This window comes from Perna viridis, chromosome 1 (assembly GCF_037379345.1).
Source record: "Perna viridis isolate PV_CMFRI_1.1 ecotype Kerala chromosome 1, ASM3737934v1, whole genome shotgun sequence".
In the NCBI taxonomy this organism is placed as follows: Eukaryota; Metazoa; Mollusca; class Bivalvia; order Mytilida; family Mytilidae; genus Perna; species Perna viridis.
The window spans coordinates 2,844,129-2,858,332 of NC_142445.1; the positions used below are offsets into that span (position 1 = coordinate 2,844,129).

Genomic DNA, 14,204 nt, shown 5'->3' on the forward strand with positions numbered 1-14,204 from the left:
ACTGGTGAGGAAAGTGATTTTATAGCTACACAAGTGCAAAACGCCAATGACTTCATAATTGGTTAATTTTAGTTGTCTGTCAAACAGAGATAAATTACAAAACAGGAGTCACTGATTCCTTGAAAGTTATTGCTTGGTATCGCTAGGCCAAACAAATTGTATTTTTGTTGATGCTTATACCAAAATGTCAACAATCAGGTGTATTTGGGCTAAAATTATTTCAGCTTTAATGATCAGTTAGATAAAACAAATTCTGACAGAACCTATTCAGTTTGGCAAAAGATTTTCTAACATCCAAAATTTTACAAGTTCTAGATTTAGAAGGACTTAGATATGTTTTTTTTTTTGTTTTTTTTTTGGCGGGGGGGGGGGGGCTCATTTTTCTTATGCTAAGCCATACATTCTCAAGGGTGAAAGACCAACAACTTAATAATGAATAAGCTAATGATATGCCGCCATTAATATTACACTAGAGAAAATCTCTCTTCTTAAACAAGTAAAATATGTTCAAATTAATCAACTTTTTTCAATACTGTGTACTTTTGCGTAAGTTTAAAACTGTCAACACAGTTACCAGATGGAATCATCATAGAAAAGGATGCGTAAATATTTTATTTTTTCGTTATTTTATTTTTAGAGAATAGTGATAGCTTATACATCTGTTCTCTTATGGTACTACCATTATATCTACAAACTTAAAATTGATCATATTACTACATAATAAATAATCACAAGCTGTTTACACATATTATACAAAGAAAGACGGGGTTTTAATTCAGTGTTTTTTATGATTTAATATTACACTGGTAAAATTGAATATATTTCGTTTTCGCTGAATGTAAATTTATTAAATTGATAGGGTTTAATGGCAGATGTATAAATACACAATTTATGTTAATGTTATTTAAAAAGTATATGTTTGTACTGAATTATATCAGGTAAATATATATCATGATTGTGAATGTTTAAAACACATATCACATAAAATGGCTTTTTTAAGAGTTTTCATAACTTGTTGTATGCTTTTCCATTTGACATATATAACGGCTGAAAAATGTGGATGTGACATTCGAAAAACTCATGGTGATTTGGCAGCTATATGCTCATACAAAGGACTCTTTACAGTGCCTCAGTGTTTACCAACAAATATTGTTATTCTTCAGTTAACTGGAAACCGTATAGAACAACTGCACAATAATACATTCTTAAGGTATAAAAGTCTAACGGACTTAAAATTAGATAACAATGGGATCAAACAAATAGATACTGCGGCTTTCACGGGATTAGGTCGACTTAAGAACTTGACAATTGCAGAAAATGAACTAGATATTTCGAAAATTTTATCGGTGTTCAGCCCATTGAAGGCACTTCAAAGACTTGATATGAGCGAAGTTATGGATCCAACGAGGAAAGAAACTAGGCCTGTAATATATCCAAGCTTTAGATACATGTCCAACTTAACCTCTCTGTTTATGGATTTGATGCCGCTTCCGTTGTTCAGCTTTAGCAATATATCCACACTGACAAAATTAAAGGTCATTCGTTTTAATACGTGTTATATCCGCTATATGAATGCTTCGACTTTTGTAGACTTTCCACCGCAGGTAAGTCATGTACGATTTCAATCCTGCCCTTTCATCCATCATTTTGATTTGAACTTTCTTAAACCGTTCGCAGAACTTCAAGTTTTAGAGATATTCCAAGGACGATTCCATCTAAAAAGCGCTCTTTCCCTTCTTTACCCTCTCGTTAATAGATCCATGATAATGATATCCATGACTGACATCCATGAGGTATATGACAATCCAGTGATATTAACCAAAGATATGGTGAAATATCTCCAAAAAATCTGTGTCCGAACTCTTATACTGGCAGAAAATAATATTGTGGGATATGAAAAGAACTCCATTACTCGTTTGGAACACCCAGAATGCATTGAAAATATTATTTTAGCGGGCAATAGATTTTCATTATTAACTGGTTACCATTATCCAGAAATTATTTTACTATCATACCAAATGACGAACTTACGTTACCTGGATATGTCTTATAACCCAATGCAATATGAAAATATAAAGTTTTGCCGCCTGGATCTGATGCGAAAAGATATGATATACACTGATGGATGTTATGGAGAAAAAGAGAATAAAATTACAAAAATGAACTATGGAAAATCAGTGGATAACATAACCTTGCCGTCAATAATGACTCTTCCTCTGCCACCAAAAATTACCGCTATTCGTCTTACTCATTACCTAACAAAAGAGGTATCCAAAAGGACAAAGATAATTTTTAAAAACGTAAGGAATCTTAAATACATCGATGTGTCGTACTTTTCATTACAGTCATTCCCTGATATTTCTGCAGATACTGAGTTCAACGTGCGATATATGGATCTTTCCGGCATTGATGCTAACGTATTTCTCAGTAAATCAGCTGTCCCTCTATTTAAAAAGCTACAAACAGCAATACTTCAAAATGCCAATCTACAAAAGGTTTCCGGAAAACTTTCTGGTATATTTAAACTTGTTCCAAATGTACGAAAACTTGATATTTCTTTTAACAACTTGCGGTACATAGATGAAAATGCTTTTACGCACAGCAAAAATATCCATGAATTAATAGTTGCTAATAATTTACTTCCTGGAGTGCCAAAAGGAATTTTGGTATTGACACGGCTGACTAACCTAGATATAGGATACAATAGGCTTCAGACTGTTAATGAAACTATGCGCAAATGGATAAACCAACAAGCAAGAAATGATAAATTTGTATTGAAAATAAAAGGCAACAGCCTTAAATGTACTTGCGGTACGAAGGATTTTGTAAGATGGTTGTTCGAAAATCCATACAACATAATCTTTGATGAAACATCGAAGAATTACCATTGTATTTTAGACAATGGTACGGTTAGTGACACTGCCACTGTAAATGACCATTTCAATCAACTGTTTTCAGACTGTGACAGCAAAACATGGCTTAAAGCTGGAGTCACAACAATTGTCATCCTATTTATCTTAATTTTTATATCGGCTATTGTATTCAACTATCGTTGGAAAATTATGTTTTGGTTGTATACTAAGTTTAAACGTGTTGTTCAACGTGGTTTGGACAACAAATTAAGGTTTGATGTCTATATATCATACTCCGAAGATTCTTTTCCGTGGATTAGCACAGTCCTTTTGCCAAAACTGGAAAAAACGTGGAACTTGAATATTTGCATCGAAGACAGAGACTTCATGTTGGGACGACCAAAATCTGACGAAATTGTGAAAAGTATTTCTGAAAGTAGAAATGCTATTTTTGTTATTTCTGAATCGTCTCAACAAAACCAGTGGAATCAATTTGAAATAGAAAGAGTAAAACATGAGAAATGCACCAACTTTTTACAAAAAATAATTGTTATAGTTAAAGACACTGCTCAAGTACCACGTGACTTTGATGACATTCTCAAAAGCATGACTATGATCACGTGGTCTGATGATGAGTTCGGCTGGGATGAGTTACGAATGGCACTATTTTCTGAAAAACTGTAACTAAGTTTAATTTAGATATATATTTTTATTATTTATTTTTATTGCTGATATTAATGTGATTTCTGTATTACGGTAACTTTTTTCCGAATAAACTTTTGTTATGTTCAAATTTTTTTACACTTGATCTTTATAACTGAAAAAATAATCAAGGGAACCAAGGTTATAGCGGTAATCAAAAGAATGTAATCCAGGGACAAAGACCAGACATGGAAAACAGACATACACAACAAAGAACATAAAGTAACTAAAATCATACATACAAAGTAACAAAAGTAAATGAGCAACTCGGACTCCACTAAAAACTGGGAGCATGGACCAGATGCACCGGAAGGGTAAGCGTCCTCTGCTTTTCTAGAAACACCCGCCGAGTTGCTCATAAAAAGTCAAGTCCGGAGTAGACAAACGAGGAAAGGAAAACTATGACACGTTGAACAAATCAGTTTTTATGGTGCTGATGGATACACCATAACGATCCACCAGTTCATGATGACGACCATAAAACTTCTGTAGTGATGACTTCACATCGTGTAGTAAATTACAACCCTAGATTAATCCTACGAGGAGGAATGACCCGGCCAGCGAAAGCTATATTTTATATAGCCTAGCTGGCCGAGTGGTCTAAGGCGCTGGACTTTGTGCAGGCGGTATAAACATATATATTGAAAAAAGAAATCGGAGCCCCATAACAGATTAAATTGATGAAAAAGTTGAGTGCGTCTGTAATAGGTGATGAAATTGTCTACAATATAAAATCTAATTATAATAGAAATGAAAGGCAACACACTATTCAAAAGCTCTCAACGTTCCTAATGTGCACTTAATTGTACAACGTCAATTCCAATTGTCAGTATAATCTTTAGACATAAGAAATTATAAAATAACAATATTAATTATTCAAACTAAATACATAAAAAATACTAAGCAAAATTAAACAAAAATGATCAAAACATTGATAAAAATTTATTTTCCAGTGGTAAACATTGCACAACATGTCCTTACAACTGTAATGTATTCATAAAGCACAATAAAAAGCGGTTAAAAATCAATACATGGGCTATTGAAATCGCTAGTAAAATGCAGAAGTTTTTAACATCTGTCGAATCCGTGAGACATCTATTCAAATTGAATTACACAATCAATGGAACACAAAGAAAATCAAATCACAAAGACATAATTAAATTAAACAAAAATAATTAAAACAATGATAAAAATCAAACACCCGATTTGCAACTATAACATAAATGTATTCATAAAGTACAAAGCCATTTTAAAAAAAAAAAACGAAAGAAGGACTTATGTACACCGTGAAAGCATCCAAAGTGAATTACACAATCAATTTAACATGATTACCAAAAAGATCATGAAATTACCAACAAACAATCTACAAAAAATAATTAAAAACAATTAAAGATAATGAATATTTAGAAATAAAACAAACCAAATATTAAACAAAAAAAGATAAGTTCACCCGCCCACTTTTTAATACTTACCTATGTATAGAACACACTACCATTGGGTGAAACCAATTAAGACATTTAATGAGAATTCCTTTGGGGGTTGTTTCCGTCCAAACCTTTCAGACCCTCCCTTCCTAGATCAAAACGTCCCCATGTTCCCTTCATTGGTCAAGCCCCCCCCCCCCCATTTAAGTCCACTTTCGGTCAACCATGGAATGCTTCCGGTTTCCTAATATCCACTCCCCCGACCGGTCAACTCTGTTCGCCCTCCATCTCCCGGTCACTTAGTCTTAGACAAGCTGGCATCAAAAGGTCAAACTAGTTCATGTATGACATTTTACTATAGAAAGCCCCATAGAGAAGATCATTAATGCTGTATAAAATGTTCCGACTTGACTACTGGCGTAGCAGAGTCGCTGATGTTTCGTTTCTTTCCGTCGGCTATTGGAGTACCAAAAGTCACGTTTTTGATCGGATCTCGTTTTAAGTACTTTAGAAACATGTCGCAAAACACATCGATGCGTTGTTCGCAATTGTGGACTTCTCTATCATTGTTGATAGCATACACTGTTTCAATAGCATGTCCTTTGTCCGCGAGTTCTTTCGGTAGATCAATAAAGTCTAGCTTGTACCTGGTGCACAATTTCTGTATAAAAAAAACGCGTTTATACTCGTAGTTTGTTGTCCTTACCTTATCTCGGATTAACACTGCATACCCCTATTTAAGTTACTGTAGAAAAATATTTAAGTATTCTTAAATCTAGAAAAACAGTTTAAAGCAAGTTTAAAGCAAGTTTAAAGCAATTCGAGAGAGGACAATTCACGTATATTACAGGTAAAAGAAATTTAAATATTTCAGCTTATCGTCATGTTGGAGAACTAAACCATAGAATACCTGAAGATGCTTGATAACGATTACCGGTCGCGCTTTCATGAAAGATGTATCTACAAAGACAGTTTGATGTCTTATAATTAGCAACATGTTAGGGCAAGAAGCGTCATATAATATTCAGATATATTTTAATCAATCAATTGACCACTGATATCAATCCAATTCAATATTGTTATGTATTGGGCTTATTATGGGTCAGTAAATAGTAAATGGTAATTAGCTAGATCAGGATTAAGATAAATGTTGTATGCACAGATTTTCTCACGACCATCTGTTGATTGATTCCAGCATCACAGGATAAAGATCTATAGTTTTATCTTAATAACATTTTGTGGCAATATCCCCGGTTGAACATGACACTGATTTAATTCATTGCTTTTGACAAGTAAATATTTTGGTTCGATTGAACTTTAGAAAGTCATTGGTCAGAGTTAGAATTTTTAATGTTTTCTTTATAATTTGTGGGAGGAGTTTTTGGTGTGTTATATTCTATGCACTTTTTGTATCTTTAGTTAGCTTACCATCATGCTCCGCTCTTGTAACATCGAGCATTACTTATGTTATTTGTAAAATATTGTACCATCTATATAACATCACAATAAACGATATATTTAGATCAGTGGATTAAATACTTGAAACTTCCGCATTAGAATTTTACAATACTTGATGATAAAATCGTACCTTTGGTTATAAGCGAGCATTTTGTGGCATTGCGGTATCAAATACACATTTCTGTTGATATCCATACATTTTGTGCGTGTGCGAAGGGTGTTTGTTTTTGTGATTCCTTTCGTTTTATTTCTATTCGTTATACAAGTATTATTGCTGTATTATAAGGAAAACACTTTTTTCGTGATTGTTTAACGCTTCACAAAATACTTGTCTATTTATAATATAAAACTTTTATTTAGCGTTTATATTCAATTGAGGAAGTTATTACTAAGCAATTTGGGAACTTCTTACATTTCAGTTCATTTACAATATTATTGAATTCAAATGATAATACTAGTCAAAGCATTGAGAAATGGCTACTTCCAAGTTTGTTATATTTCATTCTATAATTATGTTTGCTTGGATCAGGATTGTAACATCAGAAGGTCATTGTAACATTGTAAAGTCTCATGGAACTTCAACAGCTTTATGTTCAGGAATCGGACTGTCTAAAGTGCCACATTATTTACCAGCAGATATTGCTATACTGGATCTCACTGGAAACAAGATAGAACATCTTCAAAACTACACATTCATACGATACAAATCCCTGGTCGAGTTAAAGTTAGACATTAATCGAATAAGACATATAGATTCTGCAGCATTCATAGGTTTGGACAGGCTGAAGAATTTATTTATGGCACACAATCTACTTAATATTTCAAATATTTCCTCCGTGTTCATTCCACTTATGGCACTTCAAAGGCTTGATATGAGCAGAAATATGGACGAAACAAAAATAGGATTAAACCCAGTTATATATCCATACTTTGGATCTATGTCAAAATTAACGTCCTTATTCATGGATTTAGCACCAGTTTCATTTTTCAATTTCAGCACTATCTCAAAATTGGTGGAACTTAGAGTAATTCATTTTGATAAGTGTTATCTCCAGCATATGAATGAATCAATGTTTGTGAACTTTCCTTCTCAAATACAACAATTAATATTTCAATCGTGTCCTTTCATTCGTCATTTTGAACTTAACTTTCTCAAACCGTTCCTTCATCTCAAAGTTTTAGAGATACACGAAGGACTTTTTCATCTGAGGGATGCACTGTCTGTTCTTTACCCTTTTGTGAATAAGTCTATGGAAAAAATATCGATGACAGATATAGGAATGTCTTACAAAATTCCTTTAGTACTAACCAAGGAGAGTGTAAAATACCTACAAACAATGTGTATCAAAACACTTATATTGGCGGAGAATAATATTGTCGGATTCGAAAAGTACTTCATAACCCATTTTGAATACCCAGAATGTTTTGAAAATATCATTTTGTCAGGAAACAGATTTTCCTTACTTTCTGATAACCATTATACAGAAATAATTTCTCTTGCATATCAAATGATTAACTTACGTTATTTAGATATGTCATACAACCCCTTACATTATCGAGATATTACGTACTGTAACCTAGAACTGATGCACCACGAACTTGTTTACACTGACGGTTGCTATGGTAATAGCGGTGGAAACAACAGGGATCTTTCTAGAAACAAAACATTGGATAAAACCACTGTGGTTACTTTTCCTTTACCACCAAAACTTACATTCATTCGTCTAACGCATTATCTTACTGAAAGTATCCCAATAGGAAATAAAATAATTCTGAAGAATGCCGAGAATCTAAAATACGTTGATGTATCTTACATGTCTTTACAGTATTTTCCTGACATTTCTTCAGAGACCCATTTCAACGTGCAATACCTTGATATGTCCGGTATAGATGCTAATATATTTCTAAATAAAACCTCTGTACCCATATTACAGAAGTTAAAAACTGTCATTGCGCAGAATGTCCGTCTCAGTGAGATTTCCGGAACATTAAAGAAAGTGTTTAGTCTTTTCCCTAATGTACAAAAGCTTGATATATCTTTTAATAACTTGTGGTACATAGACGGAAATGCGTTTTCAAACAGCAAAATGCTTAATGATTTAACAATTTCACACAATATACTTTCTTTGGTACCTGACGGAATCATGCAAGTGACAACTATATCAACATTTGACATTAGATACAACAGACTCGAATCCATTAATCAAACTATGCGGAATTGGATGAACCAGCAAGCAAAAAACAGAAAGTTTGTATTGAAAATAAAAGGCAACAGCCTTAAATGTACTTGTGGTACGAAGGATTTTGTAAGATGGTTGTTCGAAAATCCATACAACATAATCTTTGATGAAACATCGAAGAATTACCATTGTATTTTAGACAATGGTACGGTTAGTGACACTGCCACTGTAAATAACCATTTCAATCAACTGTTTTCAGATTGTGACAGCAAAACATGGCTTAAAACTGGAGTCACAACAATTGTCATCCTATTTATCTTAATTTTTATATCGGCTATTGTATTCAACTATCGTTGGAAAATTATGTTTTGGTTGTATACTAAGTTTAAACGTGTTGTTCAACGTGGTTTGGACAACAAATTAAGGTTTGATGTCTATATATCATACTCCGAAGATTATTTTCCGTGGATTAGCACAGTCCTTTTGCCAAAACTGGAAAAAACGTGGAACTTGAATATTTGCATCGAAGACAGAGACTTCATGTTGGGACGACCAAAATCTGACGAAATTGTGAAAAGTATTTCTGAAAGTAGAAATGCTATTTTTGTTATTTCTGAATCGTCTCAACAAAACCAGTGGAATCAATTTGAAATAGAAAGAGTAAAACATGAGAAATGCACCAACTTTTTACAAAAAATAATTGTTATAGTTAAAGACACTGCTCAAGTACCACGTGACTTTGATGACATTCTCAAAAGCATGACTATGATCACGTGGTCTGATGATGAGTTCGGCTGGGATGAGTTACGAATGGCACTATTTTCTGAAAAACTGTAACTAAGTTTAATTTAGATATATATTTTTATATTTATTTTTATTGCTGATATTAATGTGATTTCTGTATTACGGTGACTTTTTCCGAGTGAACTTGACTATGATCACATGGTCAGATAATGAGTTCCGCTGGGATAAGTTACGGATCGCACTATTTTCTGACAAAATTTAACGAACATTTTCCTTCTCAAAAGTATTTATACGACTTATACGGTTTTGTTCAGCGTCATGATAGATATTTAGAAAAAAATATTTAACGTCGGTGATTACACATACATGTACAAGTCAACAATTAATATAAGTTTGTAGAGTGTTTAACCGAAGGCGAAATTTACGACAATTTGGCTAAAGTGAGCTTGCATGGTTGCCAGGCTTGTGACAAAGGAAAGCTCCAAATTTCAGACTGGAAAATAGATGAAACTCCCGGGCTATGGTAGGGCCTCGAAACTTTGACACATGTGGGATTTAAATCACTGCAGTTTCAACCACGTTATTACAAGTCCAACCACTCGGCAACACTGCCCCCCCCCACCCCCAAATAATATGAGGCAAATTTAATATGTAAGAAAACGAAGTAAAAGCTAGAGTGGCATTATCATTCTAGTGGACTTGGTGCGTTTTGTCTGTGGATCGAGTTCATATGTTAAGATACGAAACTAGCTAATTTTATATTTTCATTCAGTTTTTTTTTCATTCGGAACTATTCGGTCATTTTACGTGCATAAGTTCCGGTAAAGTTCCACTGGTTGTTACATCCAGTCAGACTGAAATCAGCATCTCATAACTTCTGAAGATATATCTTAGATTCGTGTTTATTAGTGTAGGAAATAGGCAATTTCACACCAAACTCTATTTACACACAGGCACTTGGGGCATGAATGGTAAGAACTACAGACCCCCCCCCTTTGGTGCCTGAAATGCCTGTGATTTAATATACTTAGCGTAAATGACAACATAAAATACATTGTTAAAGGCTAAATGTGTATGTACCTATCTCGATTGGAAAGTTAAATGAAATTTCTTTTATAATTTGCGATCAACATATTTGGCAATACAATATACCTCATGGTTTTTTATTATTAATTTACAAATAGAAATATGAGGGTTTTTTTTTAATTTGTCCATGAGTATCTGTTGTAAACGGTTGTCCACTCCCTTGTATTTCCTGTTATTCGATCATTAATGGTGATTAAAATTGTTTTCTACATGCGAATCATGAATCATACAAAACTAAGGTTAATGTCTCCTTCAATACAATTCTAAAACTTTTTATGAAGAAAATTTTAATAGCATTAGTGCTGGTAATCTGAAAAAGAATGCAAGTAAAGATTGCTTCGCTATGAATTATTTAAACAAAAATGTAAGTGTTTGTAGTGTCTCTTGTCTTTTGGGAGGTTTCTTTCTTTTCCCGTCTTTGCTTCATTCTAATTTTTGTGCCAACATCCGTTTTGGTTTCTTTGATCTTCTTTTGACCTTTTAATTTGCTAGTAATGACTAAATCTTTTTCTTTGTTTGTAATCGGCCTTTTCTTCCTCTTCTTTACACCGACTGCGTCTCGCTCTTTATGAGATCTACTGATTGGGGGAAGGAAAACTTTCCCTTTCGGGGTAATTTGTTTCCCGCCATCTTGTCGCGGCGATTCATCATGGATCTTTTCTCTCGGAGAAAATAAAGGAAGAAAGCCTTTAGTTTTTTTTATATGTACGATGGTATTTATACTTTCATTGAGTTCTGATAATTTTTTCTTGCTTTGTTTTCCCTCTGCTCTGAATGTTTTGATTAAAGTTCCATATTGATCTCGCTGTTCCTGTAAGAAGTTTCGCTGAAGCTGGCGTTGTTCATCGTGATAAGTTTTTTCGTGCTCTTTAAAGTCCTCTTGTATGTTTCTTGTCAAATCAATACTCTGTTTAAGTTCACCAAATTTCATTCTTATTTTTTCAATGTCATCTCTTTGTTTCTCTTGCATCACTCTTCCTGCAGCCAATTCTTCCCTTAGTAAACGTAGTTCTTCTTGGTGTTTGTCGTTTATTTTGTAATCAATTGTTGTGTTTTTACTGAAAAAATGTTGTTTGTTATCCAAAGCTTCTGAAATATGTTGAATTTTGACTTTAACGTCTGTAACAGCATCAAATATTTGCTGGCTTTGCTGTGTCTGCTTAATACTTTTTTGTTTTGTATCCTCTAATGTTCCTACTACCTCTGATTGACGATTTAGAATAGTGTGCTTCAAATCGTCGTTGTATTGTTTCTGTATTTTTGATTCTTTTTGTAAATTGTCAACCAATAGTTCATGCTTTGATCTCTCGTCAAGTGACACATCTTGTAGGCGTCGGATTTCTGCATTAAGTTCTTGGTGATGCTGAAGCATTTTCATTTGGAATTTTTCGTTTGCCTCTTTCTCCTCAATTATCTGTATTTCTTTACTGTTTGTTTTCTCTTTCTCTATTTCTGCTATTGATTTAGTTAATTCGTTTAAAGCCGTTTGTTTATGAAGTATTTCAAATAGTGTATCCTTGATATCTTGAAAATTTACTTCCAGTTTATGTGTGATTCCTGTAAACTTAAGAGTCTCTTCGTTTCCCATTTCATCTGTTTTCTTTACTGATCTATCGAATTGAGTTTCGTCTAATCGATCAGCTATTATCTTTAACTGTTGATTCTGTGTATTTCTAGTTTCATTGTGTAAGTTAATAATAAACTGCCGTAGATCTTCGTCACTTAATTTCTTAAATGTCTTTCTTTCAGTAACGTCATTTTGCATGTTTGACTGATTTTGGTTAAATTCCATTGATGTTTGTTGTTTCATCTTTTCGGCATCATTTGCCATACGTAACTGTTCTTCCATTAGTTGTGTGCTAATAGAAATGGACGATTTAATTTCGTCTAACCTTTCTGGGATGTCTTGTTTCTTGTTCTGTTCGAGACCATGGTTTATTGTGACTTTTAATTGAAATATCTCTTTTTGTTGATCAGTTAAGCATTTTTCAAGGTTTTTCATTTCTTTTTGGCGAATAGATTCGTCGGTTTTAAGTGCCTTCTGTACCTCAAATATTTGGTCTTTTAACATTAAACATTCTTGTTTAAAATCTAATGTTTTCGTATTGTTTTCTGTAAATAATTTTTGTAATGAGCCGGCCTCTAATGGGGTATTATTGTGAGCATGTAATATAGAATCATTCTCAATATGTATCCTTAGGTCATTCAGTTCGTGGTGCCATGACTTCATGTTTTCGTTTATTCGTTGATAGAGATCGACCGTTCGTGCCTCTTGTTTGACATTACTTTCAACCATCTTGTCATGTGACTCGTGATTTTTTTCCAAAAACAGTTGAAGCTTATTTAATTGACTAGAAAATAAAGTATCTGGGTCTGCATTAACATGTCTGTCACTGGAAACTGTAGACTTTACTGCATGAGCAATACTATCAAGATGACTTCTCAGTGCATGAAACTGTATCTTATTCTGTGCGGTGTTGTCATCTAGTTGACTTTGCATTTGTCTTTTAATATCTTTTAGAATGTCTGAAATGTCAAGTTTATCTAATCTATTGACAATGGACTTATCAATCACTTCACGCATTTCAATAATGTGTTTATTGATTTTAACATAGGCTCTGTCTTCGTTACTTATGATGGCATTTTCTAAATCTTTCGTATATTTTGTTTCTGCAAGGTGGCTTTGTATGTGATCTATAGCGGTACTGATCTTTAACAATATGTCCTCCTGTGTGTCATTTTTTTGTGGCGTTTCATATTTAGCAATGCGATCGTATTCACGTTCAATAATCCCATTCATTTCTCTGACAGTTTGTATGATGTCTTCTTTGTTGACGGCTCTAGTGCTCTGTATATCACCTACGCGTTTCTCTAGGGTATCAACCCACTGTCTCATGGTTCCAACTTCCTTACAACGCCGTTCAATGTCACCAGTTCTCAGAATAAGTAACTCTCCAATCCTATCTATTTTAGTTGCCAGATCATGGAATGATTGGCTTCCCTCAAACACGGTTTGTCTTACTTCTTTACCGTCTTCAGTTGACTCAATGTATTTACTGGCAGAAGTTTTCTTCACTAAGTCTGCCATCTTTGCATTCTCCTCTTTTATTTGTTCTATGATAAGTACATTGCTGTCTAATGCTTTTCTTAATATTCCAATTTGTCGTTGAATGTCATCTTGGTATTGTCTGTTCAATTCACATTGCTGAAGTTGTAATTGTTTGTTTTCGTACAAATGTGCGGATAATTGATTTGATAAACTTTCACGAAGGTCTTGTTGATCTCGTCTTTCCTCTAATAATAATACCTTGACATCATTTAAGTTTGAATTAACTTCTACTATTGTGGGCATATCATCCAAACTGTCTAGAAACTTCATGTTAACTTTTTGCTCCTCCAATTGGGACTTTTTCTGTATTTCAAAAAAAAATTGAGGTAAAGTTAAAAGTTCAAGGAAGATATAATAATAGCAGTACGTGCTAATTAAAAATTAAAAAGCTGTTTAAAATAACAGGATGTATTTTTTACTTTAGATACAAGTACGGAATAATAAGTAAATATGACAAAAGTAAAAAGCTGATATACTATTAAACAATGATTTCTCAAGTAATTAAAACGTGAACGTGAAGACGTTTTCTACTTCAAATCAAAACTTAAAACCTGCATTTAGGTCCTGATATAGAACTCAGCGACATGATAGCTTCAAAGCTGTCTTACCAGGAATTAATAGTTTAGTCTTTATATAAATATCGATTAGA

General features: G+C 33.5%; 2 protein-coding genes across 2 annotated transcripts; one reads left to right on the plus strand and one right to left on the minus strand.

Annotated features, from left to right (window-relative positions):
• The first annotated feature begins 943 nt into the window (after positions 1-943).
• Positions 944-10,603, plus strand: LOC148626856 (uncharacterized). The gene is made up of 3 exons (XM_088564649.1): positions 944-3,533; positions 6,300-6,315; positions 6,908-10,603. The coding sequence occupies exons 1-3, from the start codon at positions 987-989 to the stop codon at positions 9,451-9,453; spliced, it is 5,109 nt and encodes a 1,702-aa protein (XP_088420775.1). The 5' UTR covers positions 944-986; the 3' UTR covers positions 9,454-10,603.
• A 113-nt stretch (positions 10,604-10,716) lies between these two features.
• Positions 10,717-13,853, minus strand: LOC148626857 (uncharacterized). The gene has a single exon (XM_088550566.1). It carries the CDS (start codon positions 13,823-13,825, stop codon positions 10,799-10,801), a length of 3,027 nt encoding a protein of 1,008 aa, XP_088406692.1. The 5' UTR covers positions 13,826-13,853; the 3' UTR covers positions 10,717-10,798.
• Between the last annotated feature and the right edge of the window lie 351 nt (positions 13,854-14,204).